The following is a 24420-nucleotide window of genomic DNA, read 5'->3' as shown; positions in this document are numbered from 1 at the left end:
TCTGTGTCGTTTAGTGGGCGCAAATGAAGCATAGTGGAAAAAACATGCAAGTTGGTGGGTGAAGCTCCTACTGGCGTGTTGTAGAACGTTTTAGGGAACGCCTCCTCTGTGAAGTGCGCCTGTGCACAAACCCATTCTGTCTGTATTGATGTTTCATGTAATTGTGTGGAGTAAAGAATGACATAGCCTACAGTCGGAACTAAATTACCTACCTAACTCACATTCGACTGAAAATGTATCAACTACAGTTATTGCGCGTGTTTTTAAATGAGCGTTTAACCGCGGCTGCTGTGGAGATTTTCGGGGCAGTTGAGAAAACGGTAGTGGAGTACCAGGAGGAGAATGATCGGCTACGGAGACTGCTGTGGATCACGCCAGAGATAAAACAACGTAGAATAGGTTCGTATGCTATTCCACTGATATATAGTTCTACTCAATCAATGAAATGTTTAATTAAGCTTCCAGCGATCACCGTTTCAACCATGCTAAAGGAGTTGTTTTGAAACTTTTACCGTACATGGATAAAAACAATTGTTTGCGTCGCGAAAACTTTTGTTTACGGATGTAACCGTGGTTCTCTGATTAGAGAACGACAAATGGGAACTCCTTTCCAGTGCACGCGATGTGATTGAGATGCTTAATATCAAACATGTTTACGGTCACGCCACACCCTTACTGTACCCACGTGATATGTCACCATAACAGAAGGGGTGGTCTCTATTACTCCACATCAACCCCACAGAGGCGAACGACATGAAAGCTATGCAATTACTCAACTCTTTTTATTATTTTTTGTATATCTTTTAAAAAGTTTTATTGCAGAAAAAACAGTATAGAGACAGACAATGAACGTTATGCACTGAATTTGTATTTGAATGTGAAATGAAAATAAAAAGTATAAAAAAAAAAAAAAAAATACAGACAGACAATGATAACATATGCTAGGGGCTACAGCAAATTACAAAGACCTTAAAAGAAACACACATATTGATTGTTTTAACAGCTTTCTTGTTAGAATAATGTAGAATGTTCTTAATGTACTGTTCCAATTCTTTATAGAAAACACGGAAGAGTGTTTTTTTACTAGTGAATTTACATGTATGAATATACGATTTTGCCGTTAGCGCAGTAAAATTGAAGTAATTTTTTTTTCTTTATCTTTATCATAGTTAAGGGAACCGGGCAGCATATTCTCCCATAAAAAAACGAAAGTCATCAAGAATGTTAAAAATGATAAAACTATGAATATCTTTGTTTTTTTCAATAATATGTATGACATTTAATGAGCATCTTTCCTGTTGATCCTTAGATATGGTAATCCCAGGGTATGTTACTTTTTCCTGACTGGAATATTGTATATAGAGGGTATCACATAGTCTTTAACAGCAAACAATTCACAACCGTAATAAAGCGATGCTTTGGAAAAAATATTTATCACATCGACTGCACTAGGAATCTGGTGAGCATCTTTCAAAAAGAGGGTGGTGTCATGTGGAAGCTGATTTATTGAAATATCTTTGTCAGAAATTATATCGCTGGATTTAACAAAACTTGTAAGAAGTTGGGTTGCAAGCAGGAAGAGGTAAGGTGAAATTGGGTGACCCTTGCCTAATTCCCCTTTTCAAATTAAATCTAGATGTGCCGTGTTTTTAATTAAATAGAACTGTTCCCATTCAAATAAAGAGTTGTAATAGTACTACAAAATAATTCCCCAAAACTCATGTTCTACTGTATCAAAGGCTTTATAAAAGTCTAAGAAGACAATAAAACTACCTTGGAAGATTAGATCAGAATTGTTAATAAGGTCTAACACCAGTCGGATATTATTAGATATACAGTGCCTTGCGAAAGTATTCGGCCCCCTTGAACTTTGCAACCTTTTGCCACATTTCAGGCTTCAAACGTAAAGGTATAAAACTGTATTTTTTTGTGAAGAATCAACAACAAGTGGGACACAATCATGAAGTGGAACGACATTTATTGGATATTTCAAACTTTTTTAACAAATCAAAAACTGAAAAATTGGGCGTGCAAAATTATTCAGCCCCTTTACTTTCAGTGCAGCAAACTCTCCAGAAGTTCAGTGAGGATCTCTGAATGATCAAATGTTGACCTAAATGACTAATGATGATAAATACAATCCACCTGTGTGTAATCAAGTCTCCGTATAAATGCACCTGCACTGTGATAGTCTCAGAGGTCCGTTAAAAGCGCAGAGAGCATCGTGAAGAACAAGGAACACACCAGGCAGGTCCGAGATACTGTTGTGAAGAAGTTTAAAGCCGGATTTGGATACAAAAAGATTTCCCAAGCTTTAAACATCCCAAGGAGCACTGTGCAAGCGATAATATTGAAATGGAAGGTGTCAGGACCCGGTTTCGAACCTGGGTCTCCGGAGTGAGAAACAGTCACTTAACCAACTGAGCCACGAATAGACAGCAGAACCCAGAAGATGAGGCAGACACAGCAGTACTTAAGACGGTGTATTTAATGAAGAAAAAATCCTAAAAATAAAAAATGGCAAATCCAAAAGGTGGAAGGAAAAACACAAAAAGACCTAAAAAGAAACTCACCAAAACTAAACAAAAACAAAAAAACAGAATACCACAAGAACGTTACCCGGAATCGACAAGAGCACACAGAACACTAGGGCAGGGTGCTAACATACAAACACAGAGCACAGAACTGAGGGAAACAAAGGGTTTAAATACAATCAGGGAAAAAGAGACACAGGTGCAAACAATAATGGGGGTCAAGGGAAAAACACAGGGACAAAAAGCACAATGGGGACATCTACTGACAAACAACTGGAACAACCCTGGCCAAATCCTGACAGAATCCCCCCCCTAGGAACGGCTCCTGACGTTCCTACCAGCTCTCTCAGGGTGGAGGACCCTGAACTGACGAATGAGGTCAGGGTCCAGGATGTCTTTGGCAGGAACCCAGGAGCGCTCCTCAGGACCGTAGCCTTCCCAGTCCACCAGATACTGCCAGGACCGCTGCACCCGGCGGGAATCCAGTATCCGGTGGACGGTATAAGCCGGCTGGCCTCCAATGACACGAGGCGGAGGGGAGGTCTGTCTGCCGGGACAAGGGGAGAAAAAACAACAGGTTTTAACAAAGACACATGAAATGTGGGATTAATCTTAAGGGATCTGGGTAAGTGTAGGCGATAAGAAACTGGGTTAACTCTCCTGGCAACCTTGAAGGGACCGATGTATTTTTGGGACAGCTTGCGAGACTCCACCCGTAGAGGTAAGTCTCTTGTGGAGAGCCAGACTCTCTGGCCGGGCGCAGGGTAGGCCCGGGACGGCGACGTCTGTTGGCTTGTTGTTGATACCTCTGTGAGGAACGCATCAGATTAAGACGGGTCTTCCTCCACATAAGCCGACAGCGTCTGACGAATCTCAAGGCTGAAGGCACACTGACTTCTGCCTCCTGGTCCGGGAACAATGGAGGAGCATAGCCAAACTGACACTCGTGCGGAGACATACCAGTGGAGGAGGAGCGCAAGGTGTTGTGCGCGTATTCGGCCCAAACAATAAAGGATGACCATGTGGACGGGTTGTCACGAGTCATACATCGGAGGGTGGTTTCCAGCTCTTGATTCATCCTCTCTGTTTGGCCGTTGGACTCCGGATGGTACCCTGAAGATAGACTGGCAGAAGCCCCCATGAGTTGGCAGAAGGCCTTCCAAAACCTTGAGGCGAACTGGGGACCTCTGTCAGAAACCACATCTTGAGGAATGCCGAAGACTCGGAACACATGATTAATTACCAACTCAGCCGTTTCCTTGGCAGAAGGTAACTTAGTCAGAGGGACGAACCTGGCCGCCTTAGAAAACCTGTCGATTATGACTAGGATAGTAGTATTGCCATGGGATGGAGGAAGTCCAGTAATAAAGTCCAATGAGATATGGGACCAGGGTCTGTGGGGAACAGGTAAAGGGTGAAGGAGTCCTTGAGGGCGGAGGTGAGAAGATTTGCCCTGGCAGCACACGGGGCAGGCATTGACGAAAGTGGCAACGTCTTCTCTTATGGTAGGCCACCAGAACTTACGCTGGATGAACTCCAAGGTGCGACCTACACCCGGATGACAGGTGAGGCGAGAGGAGTGCCCCCACAGAAGGACCTGAGTCCTCACTGCCTTGGGGACAAACAACCGATTGGCAGGGCCTCCTTTAGGGTCCGGTTCGCTAGCTTGAGCACGTCTCACGGTATCCTCAACTTGCCACGAGATCGGAGCCACAATCTTAGCAGCAGGAAGGACAGGCATGTCCGTGTCATCTCGAATGGCAGGAGCGTAGACTCGGGACAGGGCATCCGGTTTGAGATTCTTCGACCCGGGCCGATAGGTGAGGATAAACTGGAATCGATTGAAGAAAAGAGACCATCTAGCTTGTCTAGAGTTCAATCGCTTCGCCTGCTGGATATACTCCAGATTTTTGTGGTCCGTAAGCACTTGAAACGGGTGAGAAGCCCCCTCGAGCCAGTGTCTCCATTCCTTCAATGCCATCTTAACCGCTAGGAGTTCACGATCCCCACATCGTAGTTCCTCTCAGTCGGGGTAAGCCGGTGTGAGAAGAAAGCGCACGGATGAAGCTTCTTGTCTTCACCCCTCTGAGACAGGACAGCTCCGACACCAACCTCTGATGCGTCTACCTCCACCACAAATGGTTCATCCGTAGTCGGTAGTATCAGGATGGGAGCAGAGAGGACGCGCTGCTTGAGTCCTTGGAAGGCCGTCTCAGCTTCTCTTCCCCAAAAAAACCTTGCATTGCCACCTTTGGTTAAAGCTGAGAGAGGAGCTGCCACCAAACTGAAGTTCTTGATGAACTTGCGGTAAAAGTTTGTGAAGCCCAGGAAACGCTGAACATCCTTAACGGATTTGGGGGTGGGCCAATCCGCTACCGCCCTACCTTCCTAGGGTCCATTTGGATTCGACCGGGTTCCACTACAAATCCCAGGAATTGTACTCGGGATGAATGGAATTCACATTTTTCCGGCTTAACGTACAGATGGCTGTCCAGGAGGCGTTTGAGTACTTGTCTGACATGCTTAGTGTGTTCTTGAAGGGAGCTCGAAAAGATGAGGATGTCATCCAAGTAAACGAACACAAATATGTTAAGCATATCCCTAAGCACATCGTTTATGAGCGCTTGGAACACCGCTGGGGCGTTGGTCAGGCCGAAGGGCATCACCAAGTATTCATAGTGACCAGTAGGCGTGTTGAAAGCGGTCTTCCACTCGTCACCAGGTCTGATCCGCACAAGATGGTATGCGTTCCGCAGGTCAAGCTTAGTGAAAACAACTGCTTCCTGGAGCAGCTCGAAGGCTGTGGCCATAAGGGGTAGCGGGTAACGGTTACGGACGGTTATGTCATTGAGTCCCCGGTAGTCGATGCAAGGACGTAACCCACCGTCTTTCTTGGCCACAAAGAAAAACCCTGCTCCCGCCGGGAGGTTGATGGACGCATGAGGCCTGCTTCCAGAGAGTCCTTGATGTAGGTATCCATAGCAGCTCGTTCGGGTGGAGATAGGGAAAAGATCCGACCCCTGGGGGGCAAGTGCCCGGAAACAGGTCGATGGGGCAATCGTAAGATCTATGGGGTGGTAGCATGGTGGCCCTCTGTTTGCTAAACACCAGTTTGAGGTCATGGTAACACTCGGGAACTCGGGTCAGGTCGATGGATTCTAAAGACTCGGGAGTAGAACTCGGGGAATTCTGGAAAATACAAGTAGCTTGGCACGTAGGACCCCACTGCTTGATAGTGCCCACAGACCAGTCGATGTGAGGGTTATGGCTGTGAAGCCAGGGGTATCCAAGGACGAGAGGGAACTCGGAACAGGAGATCAAATGAAAGTTCATCAATTCCTGGTGTTGTGAAACTGAAAGTCTCAAGGAGGTAGTGACATGAGTGACAAGTCCAGATCCCAAAGGGCTTCCATCCAATGTAGTAACCCTCATGGGGTCACTTAGAGGTTCAGAGGGAACGCCATTCTCCTTCGCCCAGACACCATCCATGAAGTTACCTGCGGCTCCAGAGTCTACCAAGGCTTGAAGGTGAAGCTTGTGGTTGTCCCAGGAGAGGGTGACTGGAATGAGCAGACGGGAGTTGGACGGATGGGAGGAGGTTATGTTTCCCGTTACAGTTCCCCCGGTCTGTACGGGACAGAGCGTTTCCCTGGAGCCCGGGACACGTGGAACGGAAATGGCCCGGTTTGCCGCAATATAGACAGCGTCGCTCCTCATCCGGCGGTCTCTCTCAGCCTGGGAGATGCGTCCAATCTGCATGGGTTCGGGTGGAGCCAGTGATGATAAAGGTGGGGACTCGGAGCTGGGACTGATAGGGGCTAGAGGTCTACGGTTGAGTTCTCTCTCTCTCAGACGCTGGTCAATGCGTGAGGCCAACTTGATCAGGGACTCGAGATTGTCCGGTGGTTCCCGAGTGGCCAGTTCATCTTGGATAGTGTCGGAAAGGCCTTTCAGAAAGCACACCGTGAGCGCCTCGTTGTTCCAGCCACTCGCTGCTGCCACCGTGCGGAACTGGATGGCATAGTCCGTCACGCTGCGCCAACCTTGATGGAGAGTCAGGAGCTGTTTGGCTGAGTCAGAACCACTGCTTGGGCCTTGAAACACTCGTTTGAATTCCTCAGCAAAGGCAGAGTAGCTGGCACAGCAGGAACTATGGGCATCCCACACAGCAGTAGCCCAGGCCAGGGCTTTTTCCGACAGCAGGGTGATGATATATGCGATCTTAGACCGGTCGGTGGGAAACGACGAGGTTGCAGCTCAAAGGAGAGAGAACATTGAGTGAGAAACCCTTTACAAGCACTTGGATCACCTGAGAACCGTTGGGGAGGTGGAAGACGAGGTTCAGCCAGGGGGTTAACTGCCATGGGTACGTGAACTTGAGGTACTGGGACGGGAACTGTTGCCGGGGTAAGTCGATCAGACATTTGCTTAATGGAAGTCAGCATCTCCGACAGAAGATGAGAATGTCTTGCCATTAAGGCCTCTTGCTGAACCAGGGCGGCTTCGTGGCGTTGGACAGTCTCCTGGTGGTGGGACAGCGTGGCAAAAGGTCCTGGGAACTGGCTGCCTCTGGGTTCATTTTTGGCTCTGTGTTTCTGTCAGGACCCGGTTTCGAACCTGGGTCTCCGGAGTGAGAAACAGTCACTTAACCAACTGAGCCACGAATAGACAGCAGAACCCAGAAGATGAGGCAGACACAGCAGTACTTAAGACGGTGTATTTAATGAAGAAAAAATCCTAAAAATAAAAAATGGCAAATCCAAAAGGTGGAAGGAAAAACACAAAAAGACCTAAAAAGAAACTCACCAAAACTAAACAAAAACAAAAAAACAGAATACCACAAGAACGTTACCCGGAATCGACAAGAGCACACAGAACACTAGGGCAGGGTGCTAACATACAAACACAGAGCACAGAACTGAGGGAAACAAAGGGTTTAAATACAATCAGGGGAAACGAGACACAGGTGCAAACAATAATGGGGGTCAAGGGAAAAACACAGGGACAAAAAGCACAATGGGGACATCTACTGACAAACAACTGGAACAACCCTGGCCAAATCCTGACAGAAGGAGTATCAGACCACTGCAAATCTACCAAGACCTGGCCGTCCCTCTATACTTTCAGCTCATACAAGGAGAAGACTGATCAGAGATGCAGCCAAGAGGCCCATGATCACTCTGGATGAACTGCAGAGATCTACAGCTGAGGTGGGAGACTTTGTCCATAGGACAACAATCAGTCGTATATTGCACAAATCTGGCCTTTATGGAAGAGTGGCAAGAAGAAAGCCATTTCTTAAAGATATCCATAAAAAGTGTCGTTTAAAGTTTGCCACAAGCCACCTAGGAGACACACCAAACATGTGGAAGAAGGTGCTCTGGTCAGATGAAACCAAAATTAAACGTTTTGGCAACAATGCAAAATGTTATGTTTGGCGTAAAAACAACACAGCTCATCACCCTGAACACACCATCACCCTGAACACACCATCTCCATTGTCAAACATGGTGGTGGCAGCATCATGGTTTGGGCCTGCTTTTCTTCTGCAGGGACAGGGAAGATGGTTAAAATTGATGGAAAGATGGATGGAGCCAAATACAGGACCATTCTGGAAGAAAACCTGATGGAGTCTGCAAAAGACCTGAGACTGGGACAGAGATTTGTCTTCCAACAAGACAATGATCCAAAACATAAAGCAAAATCTACAATGGAATGGTTCAAAAATAAACATATCCAGGTGTTAGAATGGCCAAGTCAAAGTCCAGACCAGAATCCAATCGAGAATCTGTGGAAAGAACTGAAAACTGCTGTTCACAAATGCTCTCCATCCAACCTCACTGAGCTCGAGCTGTTTTGCAAGGAGGAATGGGAAAAAATTTCAGTCTCTCGATGTGCAAAACTGATAGAGACATACCCCAAGCGACTTACAGCTGTAATCGCAGCAAAAAGGTGGCGCTACAAAGTATTAACTTAAAGGGGCTGAATAATTTTGCACGCCCAATTTTTCAGTTTTTGATTTGTTAAAAAAGTTTGAAATATCCAATAAATGTCGTTCCTCTTCATGATTGTGTCCCACTTGTTGATTCTTCACAAAAAAATACAGTTTTATATCTTTATATGTTTGAAGCCTGAAATGTGGCAAAAGGTCGCAAAGTTCAAGGGGGCCGAATACTTTCGCAAGGCACTGCATGTCTATTCCTCATGAAGCCAGATTGGGTCTCTTCTATAATTGAGTCCAATACTGCCTTAATTCTTTTTGCAAATATAGAGGCTAATATTTTGTCGTCGTTATGTACGCCAATTATCGAGGAGAAGCAAGTCTTTCTTGGGCTTAGTTATTAATGTAATCAGACCTTGAGTCAAACTGGGAGGGAGAGCATTATTTGCAATGCTTTCAGAAAAGTACTCCAACAGAAATGGGGCTAACTGTTGAAAAAAAGTTTTGTAAAAGTTTTGTAATTTTTTTTTAAGTTGTTCAATAGAATAAATGATTTCTTCAACTATAATAGGGTCATCACACTGTTCCCTCTCAGTGTCCCCAATATATTTCACGTCCCCCAGAGAGTAAAAAAAAAGAGTTGAGGAAACCTCACAATACTAAGAACTATATAAATTCATGTTGAAGTTGCAGCTAAAGTTAGAGATTAATTTGGGATCATCTGTGATGAGACCATTAATATTTAATTGTTGAATTGTATTATTTTTAGAGTGGTATTTTTATAACCTGAAAAAATAAGATTTGTTTGGTTCACTTATTTTTTTAAATGTGTTCAATAGAATAAATTATTTCTTCAACTATAATAGGGTCATCACACTGTTCCCTCTCAGCCTCCCCAATATATTTCACATCCCCCAGAGAGTAAAAAAAAAAGAGTTGAGGAAATGTCACAATACTAAGAACTATATAAATTCATGTAGAAGTTGCAGCTAAAGTTAGAGATTCATTTGGGATCATATTTCATTGTTGAATTATATTATTTTTAGAGTGGTATTTTTATAACCTGAAAAAATAAGATGAGTTTTGTTCACCCTCCTCTAGCAGCTTCTTCCTAGATCTGACAAAGGCTCCCTCTGCTTTCAGTTTATACATATCATCCAACTTGTGTTGTAGCTCAAACAGAACAGATTTGTCCTCCTCTGAGAGACTTTCAACATGCTTTTGAACAAGAGAGGTGATCTTTGTAATTACACTTTCTTCCTCAGCTCTCCTCGTCTTGGCAAGAATACTCCCATATTTTCCTAAATATTTTCTAACCTCATATTTAAAAAGCTCCCAGTTATTACTGTATGAATTGTCATTTATAACTTTGTTCCAGAAGTGTGTAATTAAATTGTTTATCTCCATCTTGACCAACTCGTGTTTTAATATAGAGCTATTCAGCTTCTAGTAGGATGCTCTGCCAAGGCCATTATCAGGGATGAAAAGTTTAATGTCAATATAAATAGCTCTATGATCAGTAAGGGGAGTGTCAAGGATGTTAACAGAAATACCCTGTTTATCAAAACATTTAGACACCAGCCAAAAATCTATTTGTGATTGTCTGGAGCGTGCCTTATTACTCCAAGTGAAAGACTTTAGGAAACTCTACTCAGAGAGAACGTTTTCTTTCGTTTTCGTAACGGGTCGTCAAAGAGGCTGGGAGAGGCTGGGAGAGGCTGTACCAAAGAGGTATTTCAGAAAACAGAGTGTGATAATTAACCATATAACCAGGGCATGCTCCAGGCAGAAGCAACATGATCAGTCGCTTAGGACCCCTGACCATTCATAATAATAATAATGCATTAAAAAATATATACACATACACTACCGTTCAAAAGTTTGGGGTCACTTAGAAATTTCCTTGTATTTGAAAAAAAAGCTAACATTTTGGTCCATTAAAATAACATCAAATTGATCAGAAATACAGTGTAGACATTTTTAATATTGTAAATGACTATTATAGCTGGAAATGGCAGATTTGTTATGCAATATCTACATAGGCGTACAGAGGCCCATGATCATCAAATCTAATTTTATTGGTCATATACACATGATTAGCAGATGTTAATGCGAGTGTAGCGAAATGCTTGTGCTTCTAGTTCCGACTATGCAGTAATATTTAACAAGTAATCTAACAAATTCACAACAACTACCTTATACACACAAATGTAAGGGGATGAATAAGAATATGTACATATAAATATATGGATGAGCTATGGCGAGATGCAAGATGCAGTAGATGGTGAAGAATATAGTATATACATATGAGATGAGTAATGTAGGATATGTAAACATTATTAAAGTGGCATTATTTAAAGGGACTAGTGATACCTCTATGTAAACATGATTAAAGTGGCGTTATTAAAAGTGACTAGTTATACCTTTATTGAGTCCGTTTAATTAAGTAGCCAGAGATTTGAGTCTGTATGTTGGCAGCAGCCTCTCTATGTTAGTGATGGCTGTTTAACAGTCTGATGGCCTTGAGATAGAAGCTGTTTTTCAGTCTCTCGGTCCCAGCTATGATGCACCTGTACTAACCTCGCCTTCTGGATGATAGCAGGGTGAACAGGCAGTGGCTCAGGTGGTTGTTGTCCTTGATGATTTTTTTGGCCATCCTGTGACATCGGGTGCTGTAGGTGTCCTGGAGGGCAGGTAGTTTGCCCCCTGGTGATGCGTTGTGGAGACCGTACTACCCTCTGGAGAGCCTTGAGGTTGAAGGCGGTGCAATTGCCGTACCAGGCGGTGATACAGTCCGACAGGATGCTCTCGATTGTGCATCTGTAAAAGTTTGTGAGTGTTTTAGATGACAAGCCAAATTTCTTCAGCCTCCTGAGGTTGACGAGGTGATGTTGTGCCTTCTACACCACGCAGTCTGTGTGGACCATTTCAGTTTGTCCGTGATGTGTACGCTGAGGAACTTAAAACTTTCCACCTTCTCCACTACTGTCCCGTCGATGTGGATAGGGGGGTGCTCCCCCTGCTGTTTCCTGAAGTCCACAATCATCTCCTTTGTTTTGTTGACGTTGAGTGAGAGTCTATTTTCCTGACACCACACTCCGAGGGCCCTCATCTCCTCCCTGTAGGCTGTCTCGTCATTGTTGGTAATCAGGCCTACCACTGTAGTGTCGTTTGCAAACTTAGATATTGAGTTGGAAGCGTGCATGGCCACGCTTTCATGGGTGAACAGGGAGTACAGGAGAGGGCTGAGAACACACCCTTGTGGGGCCCCAGTGTTGAGGATCAGTGGGGTGGAGATGTTGTTTCCTACCTTCACCACTTGGGGGCAGCCCGTCAGAAAGTCCAGCTGCACAGGGCGGTGTCGAGACCCAGGGTCTCGAACTTAATGACGAGTTTGGAGGATACTATGGTGTTAAATTCTGAGCTGTAGTCAATGAACAGCATTCTTACATAGGTATTCCTCTTGTCCAGATTGGATAGGGCAGGGTGATGGCAATTGCATCATCAGTGGGCCTATTGGGGCGGTAAGAAAATTGGAGTGGGTATATGCTATCAGGTACGGTGGAGGTGATATGGTCCTTGACTAGTCTCTCAAAGCACTTCATGATGACGGAAGTGAGTGCAATGGGGCGATAGTAATTTAGTTCAGTTACCTTAGCTTTCTTGGAAACAGGAACAATTGGTGGCCATCTTGAAGCATGTAGGGACAACAGTCTGGGATAGGGATTGTTTGAAAATGTCCGTAAACACACCAGCCAGCTGGTCTGCGCTTGCTCTCAGGACGCGGCTAGGGATGCCGTCTGGGCCGGCAGCCCTGCGAGGGTTAACACGTTTAAATGTTTTAGTCACATTGGCCACGGAGAAGGAGAGCCCACAGGCTTTGGTAGAGGTCCGTGTCAGTGGCACTGTATTGTCCTCAAAGAGAGCAAAGAAGTTGTTTAATTTGTCTGTGAGCAAGACGTTGATGTCCACGACGGGGCTGGTTTTCTTTTTGTAATCCTTGATATGACTGTAGACCCTGCCACATACGTCTCATGTTTGAGCCATTGAATTGCGACTCTACTTTGTCTCTATACTGACGCTTTTCTTGTTTGATTGCCTTGCGGAGGAAATAGCTGCACTGTTTGTATTCAGTCATGTTTCCGTTCGCCTTGCCATGATTAAAAGTGGGGCTTCGCACTTTCAGTTTTGTGCAGATGCTGCCATCAATCCACAGATTCTGGTTAGGGAAGGTTTTAATGGTCACAGAGGGTACGACATCTCCGATGCACTTGCTAATAAACTTGCTTACCGAGTCAGCGTATATATCAACATTATTGTCAGAGGCTATCCGGAACATATCCCAGTCCACATGATCGAAGCAACCATCACTCCTGTGTTCCAATGGCACGTTATGTTAGCTAATCCAAGTTTATAATTTTAAAAGGCTAATTGATCATTACAAAACCCTTTTCCAAATATGTTAGCACAGCTGAAAACTGTTGTTGAGTTTGAGTTTATTTTTTATTTTTACAGGGACAGTGCACATTAAGCAACGTTTCAGTAAAAGTGCTGGTTTTAGCCAGCCGGCTAATTTTCAACCGCAGTCCCTGGGCAGGTTATTAAAAACAATTACAATATAGACAATAGCAACATAGAACAAGCAAGACATAGCAACATAGGACAAGCAAGACATAGCATATAGACAGAGCAACATAGGACAAACAAGCAAGACAAGTATTGATTAATATTGTTCTGATTAAAGAAGCAAAATAACGGGCCTTTATTAGACTAGTTGAGTATCTGAAGCAGGGATGTGGCTCAAAATGGCTAGATTACAGGCTCAAAATGGCTAGAAACAAAGAACTTTCTTCTGAAACTCGTCAGTCTATTCTTGTTCTGAGAAATGAACGCTACTCCATGCGAGAAATTGCCAAGAAACTGAAGATCTCGTACAACGCTGTGTACTACTCCCATCACAGAACAGTGCAAACTGGCTCTAACCTGAATAGAAAGAGGAGTGGGAGGCCCCGGTGCACAACTAAGCAAGAGGACAAGTTCATTAGAGTGTCTGGTTTGAGAAACAGAGGCCTCACAAGTCCTCAACTGGCAGCTTCATTAAATAGTAACCGCAAAACACAGTGAGTCTCTGGGATGCTAGCCTTCTAGGCAGAGTTCATCTGACCAGTGTCTGTGTTCTTTTGCCCATCTTAATCTTTTCTTTTTATTAGCCAGTCTGAGATATGGCTTTTTCTTTGCAACTCTGCCCAGAAGGTTGTGGCTACTGTCTCTGGCTGCGTGTAGATTAATCCACGTAGACTCAGTCTAAAGTCTCAAGTCTCAAGTCGAGTCCCGAGTCTTGAGGTTCCAAGTCCAAGTCAAGTCTCAAGTATTTTTTTTCTTCTATCAAATCCAGTCTTGGGTGGGTGTAGTCCAACTTGCAGCAGTACAGATCGAGTTCAGGGAGGCCCCTCTGAACAGGGCCCATGAAGTGACCATGCCCCTGGTGTAGTATGTTACTACACTGTCTAGAGTCTGTCTACCTTCTGCACTGTATGATTTTGACACTGTAGTGGTAATCAAATGTGCCAGTCCCTGCTTTGAGACAGGGTGCCCTTTGGTGTTCTCCCCATAACGCACAACAAAAACTGTTCTGTTTGACCAACAGTTCTTGCTGCAGCAAGATAGGCACTCAATGCCATAACCGGGCAAAGTGTATGCAACTCACAAATCTCCTGTGAGGGCTGGTTAACGTTAGGTAAGAATGCTGGAGTTGGCCGAAGCACTGCCTTAGATCCATCTTCTGCTAAATTGAGGCATGATGGATGGGGTAGAAAGCATGCTTAACTTAAAAAATTGCCAATAGAGAGCTCACATAGCTCAAGTGAAGACGGGCTCAAATGTTGGGCACATAAGTGATTGTAGGACAACGTATAACTCCTATGAGGGTACTGAAGGAGCTTTGGGGGGCCGTAACCTGCGGGCACCATTCATGAATTGCGATACAAGAGGGTTTTCCTATGGTGATGCACCTTCAATCTGGTCATGACCCATAAAGATGGGTACCATATACACTTTGAAGGTAGAAAGGGACTTCCCTGTAGCCACAAGCTCCTGGAGGAAAGTCAAAATGTCAGAAATTGGGCAGGTGATTCTGCATGGTAGGCCACACCCACACCTTCGGTATGCTGGGTTTGGGGTGCCAAAGCTTGCCTTTCGACTTGTGATAGGAGGTCCGCTCAAAGAGAGATGTGGAGCAACAATGTGGAGCAATGTGGAGCAACAAGTATAACTGATGCGCTCTCGAGGCTGATCGTCCTCAAAACCTGAGGGACCAAGGTATTTGGTGGAAACACATACATCAGCCCCCTTGGCCGTCTGTGTCATAGGGCATCAACCCAGAGTGCGCCTGCTGGACCCTTTATGGAGAACCACGTAGGACAGGGACGGACAACTTTGATGGGGGTAGGGCCCACAAAAAATCTGAACTCATCATGAGGGGCCGCAGTTGCTCGCGGGTCTGTGTACCCATATGTTAATCCGAGGGCCTTCAAACGTTGCCCATCCATGACATAGGACAATGGGTTAAGTCTTGCAATGTGAACAGATTGAAGAGGGCCTCCTCTGGAGAGAAGCTCTGCAGCCTGAATCTCCACCTCCGGCAGGTGTATTTGCTCTGAGTGATGTAAGATGACCGTTTTGCCCAAAGCAGTAGCTCCCTTGCTACCTGGTGCAGTGCCATTGACCTCAGTCCGCCCTGGCGGTTGATATGTGTAACCACGGTCGTGTTGTCTGTCCATATGAGAATATGTTGTCCTCTCAGTACTGGGAGGAAGTGCCGGAGTACAAGGGGAACCGCCTTGAGCTCCAGTACGTTCATGTTAGTTGTCCATGTTGCTGACCCTACACCATGAACTGGTTCAAGACTGCTCCCCATCCCTGTATGGAGGTGTCTGTGGTCAAAGTTGCCTGGTTGTGAACTGTGCCTAGGGGAACTTCACTAGGAATTTGAAGCGCCATTGTATTGCTCCCCAGCAACTCATTGAAATTGTCAGCTTTTTGTTTTTGTCCCCTCCGGGACATAAATTGTGTTTGTTCTACCAGCACTGTATTTGGCCACATTGGGAGCAAGCCCAATGGTATAGCATGGACTGCAGCAGCTAGTAGGCCTAGGAGCCTCTGACTCTCTAATACTGTCACCTGATTTATTGGTCGGTGGATCACGGGGGGGTGATTAAGGGGTTTGGAATGATCATTGATTTGTGTAGCAGACTCATCTGATAAATATCCGGAGGCTCTGCCCCCAAATCGTGCAAGTCGAGATTTCGATACTTTGTTTTTTTGACAGTGAGTGCAAGACCTGCTACCCTGTGCAGCCGCTTGAGCATGTTCATCTCCCAAGCAAAACATGCAAAGTGTATCCTCATCTGAGGCTGGGAGTTGGATTTTCACATAAGTGAGGTGTATTCCAAGACAAATGTAACAAAAAATTGCTTTATGTTTTGGTGTGTCTCGTGTATTCTTTCGATTGCCTCAGTATCAGTTTCGGATGCTTTGAGAGAAAGTTATATTTACTGTTGGCGCCGACCTGTCATGTTTTGGGGTCGAGACTCCCGCCTAAATATTTATCAAGGTCCGGGTTCGAAACTCCCGCCTATATTAAGCTATCTTACTGGCACAGTCAAGTGTGTACTGTCAGTCTCGGCGTTGGTCGACCCGGTAGCCTATAGCACTGCTGAGCTCTGTGATCACAGCAATACTCCAAGCGAGGGAGTGGTAATGGTGGTGTGGCAGTCAAGACTTCCTCAGTACGACATCCTCGTCGACCCACTGTGCTGTTAGACGCAGCATGCTCATGTGACTGACATCGCTGGTCCAAATGTCAGTCTTGAAGCTAATAGCAGTAGCAAGTAGCTCAGGGATGTGCATTTCAACAATACTGTGTAACTCCGGTAGGGCAACAACTGAAAAATAGCGCCTCCTTAGTACTGTGTACTGGGGCTCGAAGTGCTTGACCAGTCGGCGAATAGCATCACCGCAATTCATAAATGTAATATCAACAACCCATAAAGTCCACCCTCTTCTCAAAGTGACTATCCGTGTTCCCATACCAAACTGTAATGGATGACGTGAGAATGCTCTGTATGAGGGTTGTGTAAAACTGAACCAGCAGCTGTTGTTTAACCTTGTACTTTTTCAGTTGTCTTAGAAAGTACAGTCTCTGCTGGGCCTTCTTGATGATATGGTTGGAGTTGATGTCCCATTTCAGTAAGTCGCTGATGTAAGTGCCGACTAATTTGAAATAATCTGTCAGTGTTATTGGTTGGTCAGTGAATATGACGGGAGCCTTGAGGTTCTTTCTTCTCCTGTAGTATATTGCTATCTCTGTGGTTTTTGAAGCGTTGAGCATGAGGTCGTTGTCCTTACACTACGTCACCGTCCGAGCCACTTCACAGTGATACTGTGTTTCATTGTTGTCTGTGATGAGGCTGACTATGGTAGTGTCGTCAGCATATTTAAAGACCTTAACTGAGGTCTCCTGAGATGTAAACTGGTTCATGAAGAGGGAGTAGAGCAGAGGGGACAGCACGCAGCCCTGTGGTGCATCAGTACTGAGGGTCAGAGAACAAGATGTCAGATTGTTTAAATTGACATTCTGGCTTCCCTTGCATTCAATGCTACTGGCATCAACAATGTCATATTCTTTATGACCAGACCACATCAGATAGATGGCCTACACATACAGAGACATAGGAGCACTGTTTCGCCCGCTTGGATGCTTTCTCCAGTGAGATACATTCAGCCTCTTGCAAATTGGCGAAAAATTGCCCCCACGTGCAAAGCTGTCATCTAGGCACAGGGTGGCTACTTTGTTTAACACTTCTTTGGTTACTACATGATTCCATGTGTTATTTCATATTTTTGATGTCTTCACTATTATTCTACAATATAGAAAAAAGTTTTTTATTTTATTTAAAAAAACCTTGAATGAGTAGGTGTCCAAACTTTTGACTGGTATTGTATATATTTTATTTTGACATGGTATATTGATCCAAGAGACACCAGATTATTCTTCTTCTGTGCTATTATTTGCTATTTATCTTGAATCGTGTTATTTTTATATTGTCGTGTCTCAGTAGGTCACTAGGCTATTAATAGGAGCTAAGCGCAATGGTCAGGTCACTCTGGGGAAGACATCAGCTTGACATCGAAATGTCAGTCCCTTGAATTCATCCTGAACAACGGATTAAAGTGGGAAATAAGAAACTCATCTCTGCCTTTTTTGTTTAGTGATCCAACTCCTTTCTGCCACAAATTAGTCCTTTTGAACGTTTTACCTTGTAAGCCCTTTTGTTGGATACTTGTCATTGTTGTCGGGAATCCATCCTACTTTCTTTTGTTTGCTGTAGCACGGAGGCCTACCTTAACTCCTATATAGCTAACCTCTGCTCCTCCTCCCCTTCCCTACAGACTCCCTGCAGCTCTCTCTCACAGTATCTGAAGAGGAGGTTCCCTCTGAGCAGCAGCACTGTGAGCCGGAGTGGAGCCCCAGTCTGGGGCAGGAGGACCTCGAGCCCACACTGATTAAAGAGGAACAGGAGGAAGTCAGGACCAGTCAGAAGGAAGAGCAGCTTCAAGGGCTGGAGGCTGATATCATAGAGTTCCAATTCACTCCTTCCTGTGTGAAAAGTGAATGTGATCAGGAGGACCCACTTTGGTCCTTGACTCTTCCCCAAACCCAGACTGTGGAAAACAAAGAGTGTGACTTTATACCAGTGGATCTCAAACCTTTTGGCACTGTGACTCACCTAAAGAGTCTTGCCATTCCCCGTTACCCTCCAGATAATGATAACAATGCCTCCAGCCACAGCTCAGCCATAAGCAGAGACCCAGTAGCACTTGACTGCAGCCCACAATTGGATCCCCACCCACCACTAGAGAAACTTTCTTCCAAACCCAGCATGACGTCTAGAAAAACTCACCGCTGCTATGACTGTGGTGAAATGTTTGCTCCAAAAGCTGACCTGCTGAGTCATGTAACTCTAACCAAGAAGAGACCCAGGGAATGCAGCTTCTGCAAAACCTGTACACTGAAGGCCCATGTCCGACTCCGTCACATGGAGAAACCCTGCACCTGCCCTGATTGTGGCAAGTCATTCAAATACAAAGGAGATCTGTCCAGGCACATGAGGATTCACACAGGAGAGAAATATTTTAGCTGTGGTGACTGTGGGAAAAGTTTCAGTCTCAAGGGGAACCTAATGAAGCATAAACTGACTCACACAGGAGCAAAACCATTTAGCTGTGGTGACTGTGGGAAGAGCTTCAATCGGAAGGAGAACCTAACCATGCATATACGTACTCACACAGGAGAGAAGCCATTTAGCTGTGTCGACTGTGGGAAAAGCTTCAGTCTCAAGGGGAACCTAATGAAGCATAAACTGACTCACACAGGAGCAAAGCCATTTAGCTGTGGTGACTGTGGGAAGAGCTTCTCTGTCAAGGGGAACCTAACCACACACAAGCTGACTCACACAGGGGAAAAACCATTTACCTGTGGTGACTGTGGGAAGAGCTTCAATCGCAAGAAAACCCTAACCATGCATACGTATTCACACAGGAGAGAAATCATTTAACTGTAGTGGCTGGGAAAAGCTTCAGCGTCAAGAGGAACCAAATTGTGCACAAACGGACTCACACAGGGGAGAAATCATTTAGCTGTGGTGACTGTGAGAAAAGCTTCAGTCGGAAAGGGGACCGAGAGGGGCTCATACTGACTCAAACAAGAAATAAACACTTTTAATGTGGTGACTGCAGGAAAGATTTAGTGTCAAGGGGAATCTAACCACTCATGAACTGACAAAGGAGTGAAACAACATGGCTATTCAGTCTGGTAAAATATTCACTCATAAAGGCTTATCTGCTGAAGCACGTCCACAAAGAAAGAAAATATGAAGAAAACTGAAAGAAAAATGTAATTAGGACATAGAAATCTGTCAGTAGATAGCAATAAAAAGGCAGGATGTGGACAACACTTTTAGGAAAAGCAAAGCAACTCTGGATCATTAATGCTGTGGGTTTCAGATAAATACAGTGCCTTGCGAAAGTATTCGGCCCCCTTGAACTTTGCGACCTTTTGCCACATTTCAGGCTTCAAACATAAAGATATAAAACTGTATTTTTTTGTGAAGGATCAACAACAAGTGGGACACAATCATGAAGTGGAACGACATTTATTGGATATTTCAAACTTTTTTAACAAATCAAAAACTGAAAAATTGGGCGTGCAAAATTATTCAGCCCCTTTACTTTCAGTGCAGCAAACTCTCTCCAGAAGTTCAGTGGGGATCTCTGAATGATCCAATGTTGACCTAAATGACTAATGATGATAAATACAATCCACCTGTGTGTAATCAAGTCTCCGTATAAATGCACCTGCATTGTGATAGTCTCAGAGGTCCGTTAAAAGCGCAGAGAGCATCATGAAGAACAAGGAACACACCAGGCAGGTCCAAGATACTGTTGTGAAGAAGTTTAAAGCTGGATTTGGATACAAAAAGATTTCCCAAGCTTTAAACATCCCAAGGAGCACTGTGCAAGCGATAATATTGAAATGGAAGGAGTATCAGACCACTGCAAATCTACCAAGACCTGGCCGTCCCTCTAAACTTTCAGCTCATACAAGGAGAAGACTGATCAGAGATGCAGCCAAGAGGCCCATGATCACTCTGGATGAACTGCAGAGATCTACAGCTGAGGTGGGAGACTCTGTCCATAGGACAACAATCAGTCGTATATTGCACAAATCTGGCCTTTATGGAAGAGTGGCAAGAAGAAAGCCATTTCTTAAAGATATCCATAAAAAGTGTTGTTTAAAGTTTGCCACAAGCCACCTGGGAGACACACCAAACATGTGGAAGAAGGTGCTCTGGTCAGATGAAACCAAAAATGAACTTTTTGGCAACAATGCAAAACGTTATGTTTGGCGTAAAAGCAACACAGCTCATCACCCTGAACACACCATATCCACTGTCAAACATGGTGGTGGCAGCATCATGGTTTGGGCCTGCTTTTCTTCAGCAGGGACAGGGAAGATGGTTAAAATTGATGGGAAGATGGATGGTGCCAAATACAGGACCCTTCTGGAAGAAAACCTGATGGAGTCTGCAAAAGACCTGAGACTGGGACGGAGATTTGTCTTCCAACAAGACAATGATCCAAAACATAAAGCAGAATCTACAATGGAATGGTTAAAAAATAAACATATCCAGGTGTTAGAATGGCCAAGTCAAAGTCCAGACCAGAATCCAATCGAGAATCTGTGGAAAGAACTGAAAACTGCTGTTCACAAATGCTCTCCATCCAACCTCACTGAGCTTGAGCTGTTTTGCAAGGAGGAATGGGAAAAACTTTCAGTCTCTCGATGTGCAAAACTGATAGAGACATACCCCAAGCGACTTACAGCTGTAATCGCAGCAAAAGGTGGCGCTACAAAGTATTAACTTAAGGGGGCTGAATAATTTTGCATGCCGAATTTTTCCGTTTTTGATTTGTTAAAAAAGTTTGCAATATCCAATAAATGTCGTTCCACTTCATGATTGTGTCCCACTTGTTGATTCTTCACAAAAAAATACAGTTTTATATCTTTATGTTTGAAGCCTGAAATGTGGCAAAAGGTCGCAAAGTTCAAGGGGGCTGAATACTTTCGCAAGGCACTGTAGATCTATAATGGATACTTTTGTAATACGTATGTAAATAAAGTTTGATTTAACTTGAATGATGACTGTAAGTGTGTGGAGACATTTTCCTTCCCGCTCCTTCACTAATCTTTTGGGTGTGCGGTAGATTCTGCCTATTATCTACATGGAATTTTCATCACATGTAAAATATATAGAATAATAAAATAAGATTTGAAAAAAATATATAATTGAATGACATATCTGTAAAACAATGATCCTAAATATAACACGTCAATTTAGTGAATACCATTGGTGTTTAATATGAAGCTTTCAGCATGAAATATCTTTTATCTTTTTACTTTTATTTATCTTACTATGTCTTTGTTTTAAATGTTTTAGCGCAGTTGTGAAAAAAGTCAATAGTTGGAAGAGTTGCAGAGGGAATTGAAAATAATGCCATTGTTAATTAATACTTTTTTGGGTATTAATTAGGCTATTTTCTCTTGAAACATATGGTCTCTACTAGAAACTCATGGACAATATGGACACAGATATAAAAAAGTAATACTTTATATTATTAGAAATTTTAAGTTATTCAAAGTCAAATTTATTCAAGTATCAATTACCATAGATTGCTATAGATTACCTGTTTAATTACCAAAAATGATGGTAATACTGGTAATTTACCGGTAGTTTTAGGCCAGACTGCTGTTATTGATACATTAAATATATGCTTTCCAGAAAAGGGCTCCTTCCATTTGTCCAAGACTATTTCTCATCCATTTTGACCTAATGCTGCTCATTCATGATATTGTTTAATCTTGTACAGAGTAATGATATAGTGTCAACTCATGATGAATAATTGATTCTCCCAGATCATCCTATACTTATGATAACCGGGTCATTCCACGAATAGAGTACAACATGAAGAGGGTACAACAAAACCTATTCCCCATCAGGAGACTGAAAATATTCGGCATGGGTCCTCAGATCCTCAAAAGGTTCTACAGCTGCACCATCGAGAGCATCCTGACGGGTTGCATCACTGCCTGGTATGGCAACTGCTCGGCCTCCGACCGCAAGGCACTACATAGGGTTGTGCGTATGGCCCAGTACATCACTGGGGCCAAGCTGCCTGCCATCCAGGACCTCTGTACCAGGCGGTGTCAGAGGAAGGCCCTAAGAATTGTCAAAGACTCCAGCCACCCTCGTCATAGACTATTCTCTCTGCTACCACACGGCAAGCGCTACCGGAGCACAAAGTCTAGGTCCAAGAGGCTCCTAAACAGCCTAATTAACTGGCTACCTAGACTATTTGCATTGCCCCCCCCCTTTTACGCTGCTGCTACTCTCTGTTATTATCTATGCATAGTCACTTTAATAACGCGACCTACATGTACAAATTACCTCAATTACCTCAACTATCCAGTTCCCCCGCACATTGACTCTGTATCCCGTGTATATAGCCTCGCTATTGTTATCTTACTGCTGCTCTTTCATTATTTGTTACTTTTATTTCTTCTTTTTAGGTATTTTTCTTAACTGCATTGTTGGTTAAGGGCTTGTAAGTAAACATTTGGCGCATGTGACAAATAACATTTGATTTGATTTGAATTTGCATTCCACGAATAGAGTACATTTAGCGTCCCTTTGATATTTTAAGTAGAAATTGTGCACCAGCATAGCATTTAAAAAGCCATTTATATTAAAATAAGTGCCCTTAAATATAGACCACATGGGAATTTGTATAAATTTGTTGCTAAAGTGCCAATAATTAGCATTTTCACCTCGTCACGTTTTTCCAACTTCTAGGAAGATTTGAACCGATTTTAACCGAAAACTCCTCCAAGTTTTCACCATCATTGTAAAGCCCTAGTTATGTTCTTGCTTTGACAGTAATTTTGTATGATTATTATTTATTTCATGTGATTAGTGATTCATTTACATCTTAATTTACACCCTAATTGTAAGGTCAACACTCTTACATGAACTGAATTCTTATTTTAATATGGTGAAACTATATTATATTTACATTTGGTTAAATAATACTGTAACAGCAGGTGAGTGGCTCTTTTTGGCAATTTTCTGGTGTTTTGTGCTTGAAAACTGACTATGTCAAGCATAACATTCAACCCTGTTACCCATCGATGGATAGGCTAGAACTGTTTTAACAATATATATTTTTTGGTGAAGCTTGCCTTCAATTGCCCTTGTTGCACGTGTAGGTGAAAATTCATGCCTATGGTTGATTTTCCAGTATCCAGACTGTTCTCCCATAAGTATTGAGGCAGAAAACATAGGGTTAATTCATAGACATGTGTAAGCAGAATAAAGGCTTAGCTCAGAAGAATATACAGACTGGGTCAACATTGTGTTAATCACGAGACATGTGCTGTTATATGCCTGAGGGAAGTAATTACCTTGTCCTATAACTAGCGTTGAGACATACAATTGCATTATGTATGTATGTCTGTGCCATTACAGGCTTGGGGAGAGCCATTGTGTAGTCCCATGAGTACCATGGGACAGACATGTGCATTTGTGTATGGATAAGTCACCAATAGAATCGGTAAACAAGCAAGAATTGAGACAGAAAGATAATGGTGGCAAGAGGCCAAGGGGTGTTAATCATCTACGTAGAGGGGAGTGACCATGTGTGTTATCTGAAAGTGGAAACCTATAAAGCCTGAGCTCTGTGGCAAGAGAATTCAGTTCTTCCATGGAATTGCTCAGCTTTGTTACTTTGTAATAAAGTCTCATTGAATTTACAAGTTCCGGTATCTGAAATATTTTGATTCAATATTCCACAACACACGCTACACGTTTCCATTCCCCGTCACAAGGGATTTATGGCTGATTTACTTCAATTGCACTTTATTGGTGCTATATTTATTTATTTATTTAATCCATTGAGACAGGAAATCATGTTTTTTTCTAATGAAATTGAACATGTGCTCTTTATGACAAAATGTTAAAACTAGGTGAAGGATGTACACTATTCGTGGAAAGACTTAATCAACTACGGTTTGTATACATGTAGTTATCGTGTTCCTTTACTACTGGTCTGTAGGCTGCCTTGCACGGTTTTTCCCTTCCACCAGGCCGGCGCTTTTTTTGCGTTTCTGGGCTCGCCTCTGATCGGGAACAAGGAATTTTCAAAAATGGTTTGACTAGAACACGGAAGTAGGTTTGAAGACGACTCCAGCACAGAGTTTCTAAACCCAGAGGTGCAACCATAGAAATAAGAATGAATTCTTGTTTGTATGGGCGCAACATCGCGAGACTT

At 43.6% G+C, this 24420-nt stretch overlaps 1 protein-coding gene across 1 annotated transcript; it reads left to right on the top strand.

The window, feature by feature from the left end:
* Window positions 1–120: 120 nt before the first annotated feature.
* On the top strand, window positions 121–20051 carry LOC135504591 (gastrula zinc finger protein XlCGF57.1-like). Its single transcript, XM_064923307.1, has 2 exons — window positions 121–399; window positions 17926–20051. The coding sequence occupies exons 1-2, from the start codon at window positions 234–236 to the stop codon at window positions 19089–19091; spliced, it is 1332 nt and encodes a 443-aa protein (XP_064779379.1). The 5' UTR covers window positions 121–233; the 3' UTR covers window positions 19092–20051.
* The last annotated feature ends 4369 nt before the right edge of the window (window positions 20052–24420 follow it).

Source organism: Oncorhynchus masou, chromosome 18 (genome assembly GCF_036934945.1).
Source record: "Oncorhynchus masou masou isolate Uvic2021 chromosome 18, UVic_Omas_1.1, whole genome shotgun sequence".
Taxonomy (NCBI): domain Eukaryota; kingdom Metazoa; phylum Chordata; class Actinopteri; order Salmoniformes; family Salmonidae; genus Oncorhynchus; species Oncorhynchus masou.
This window is presented reverse-complemented; position numbering and strand designations above follow the sequence as displayed.

Bases quoted from the DNA above. Each gene is read 5' to 3' on its own strand.
- LOC135504591 (XM_064923307.1), top strand. From the start codon at position 234: ATGTATCAACTACAGTTATTGCGCGTGTTTTTAAATGAGCGTTTAACC. The intron at 400-17,925 runs GTTCGTATGCTA...CCTTCCCTACAG, and splicing joins GATAAAACAACGTAGAATAG to ACTCCCTGCAGCTCTCTCTC.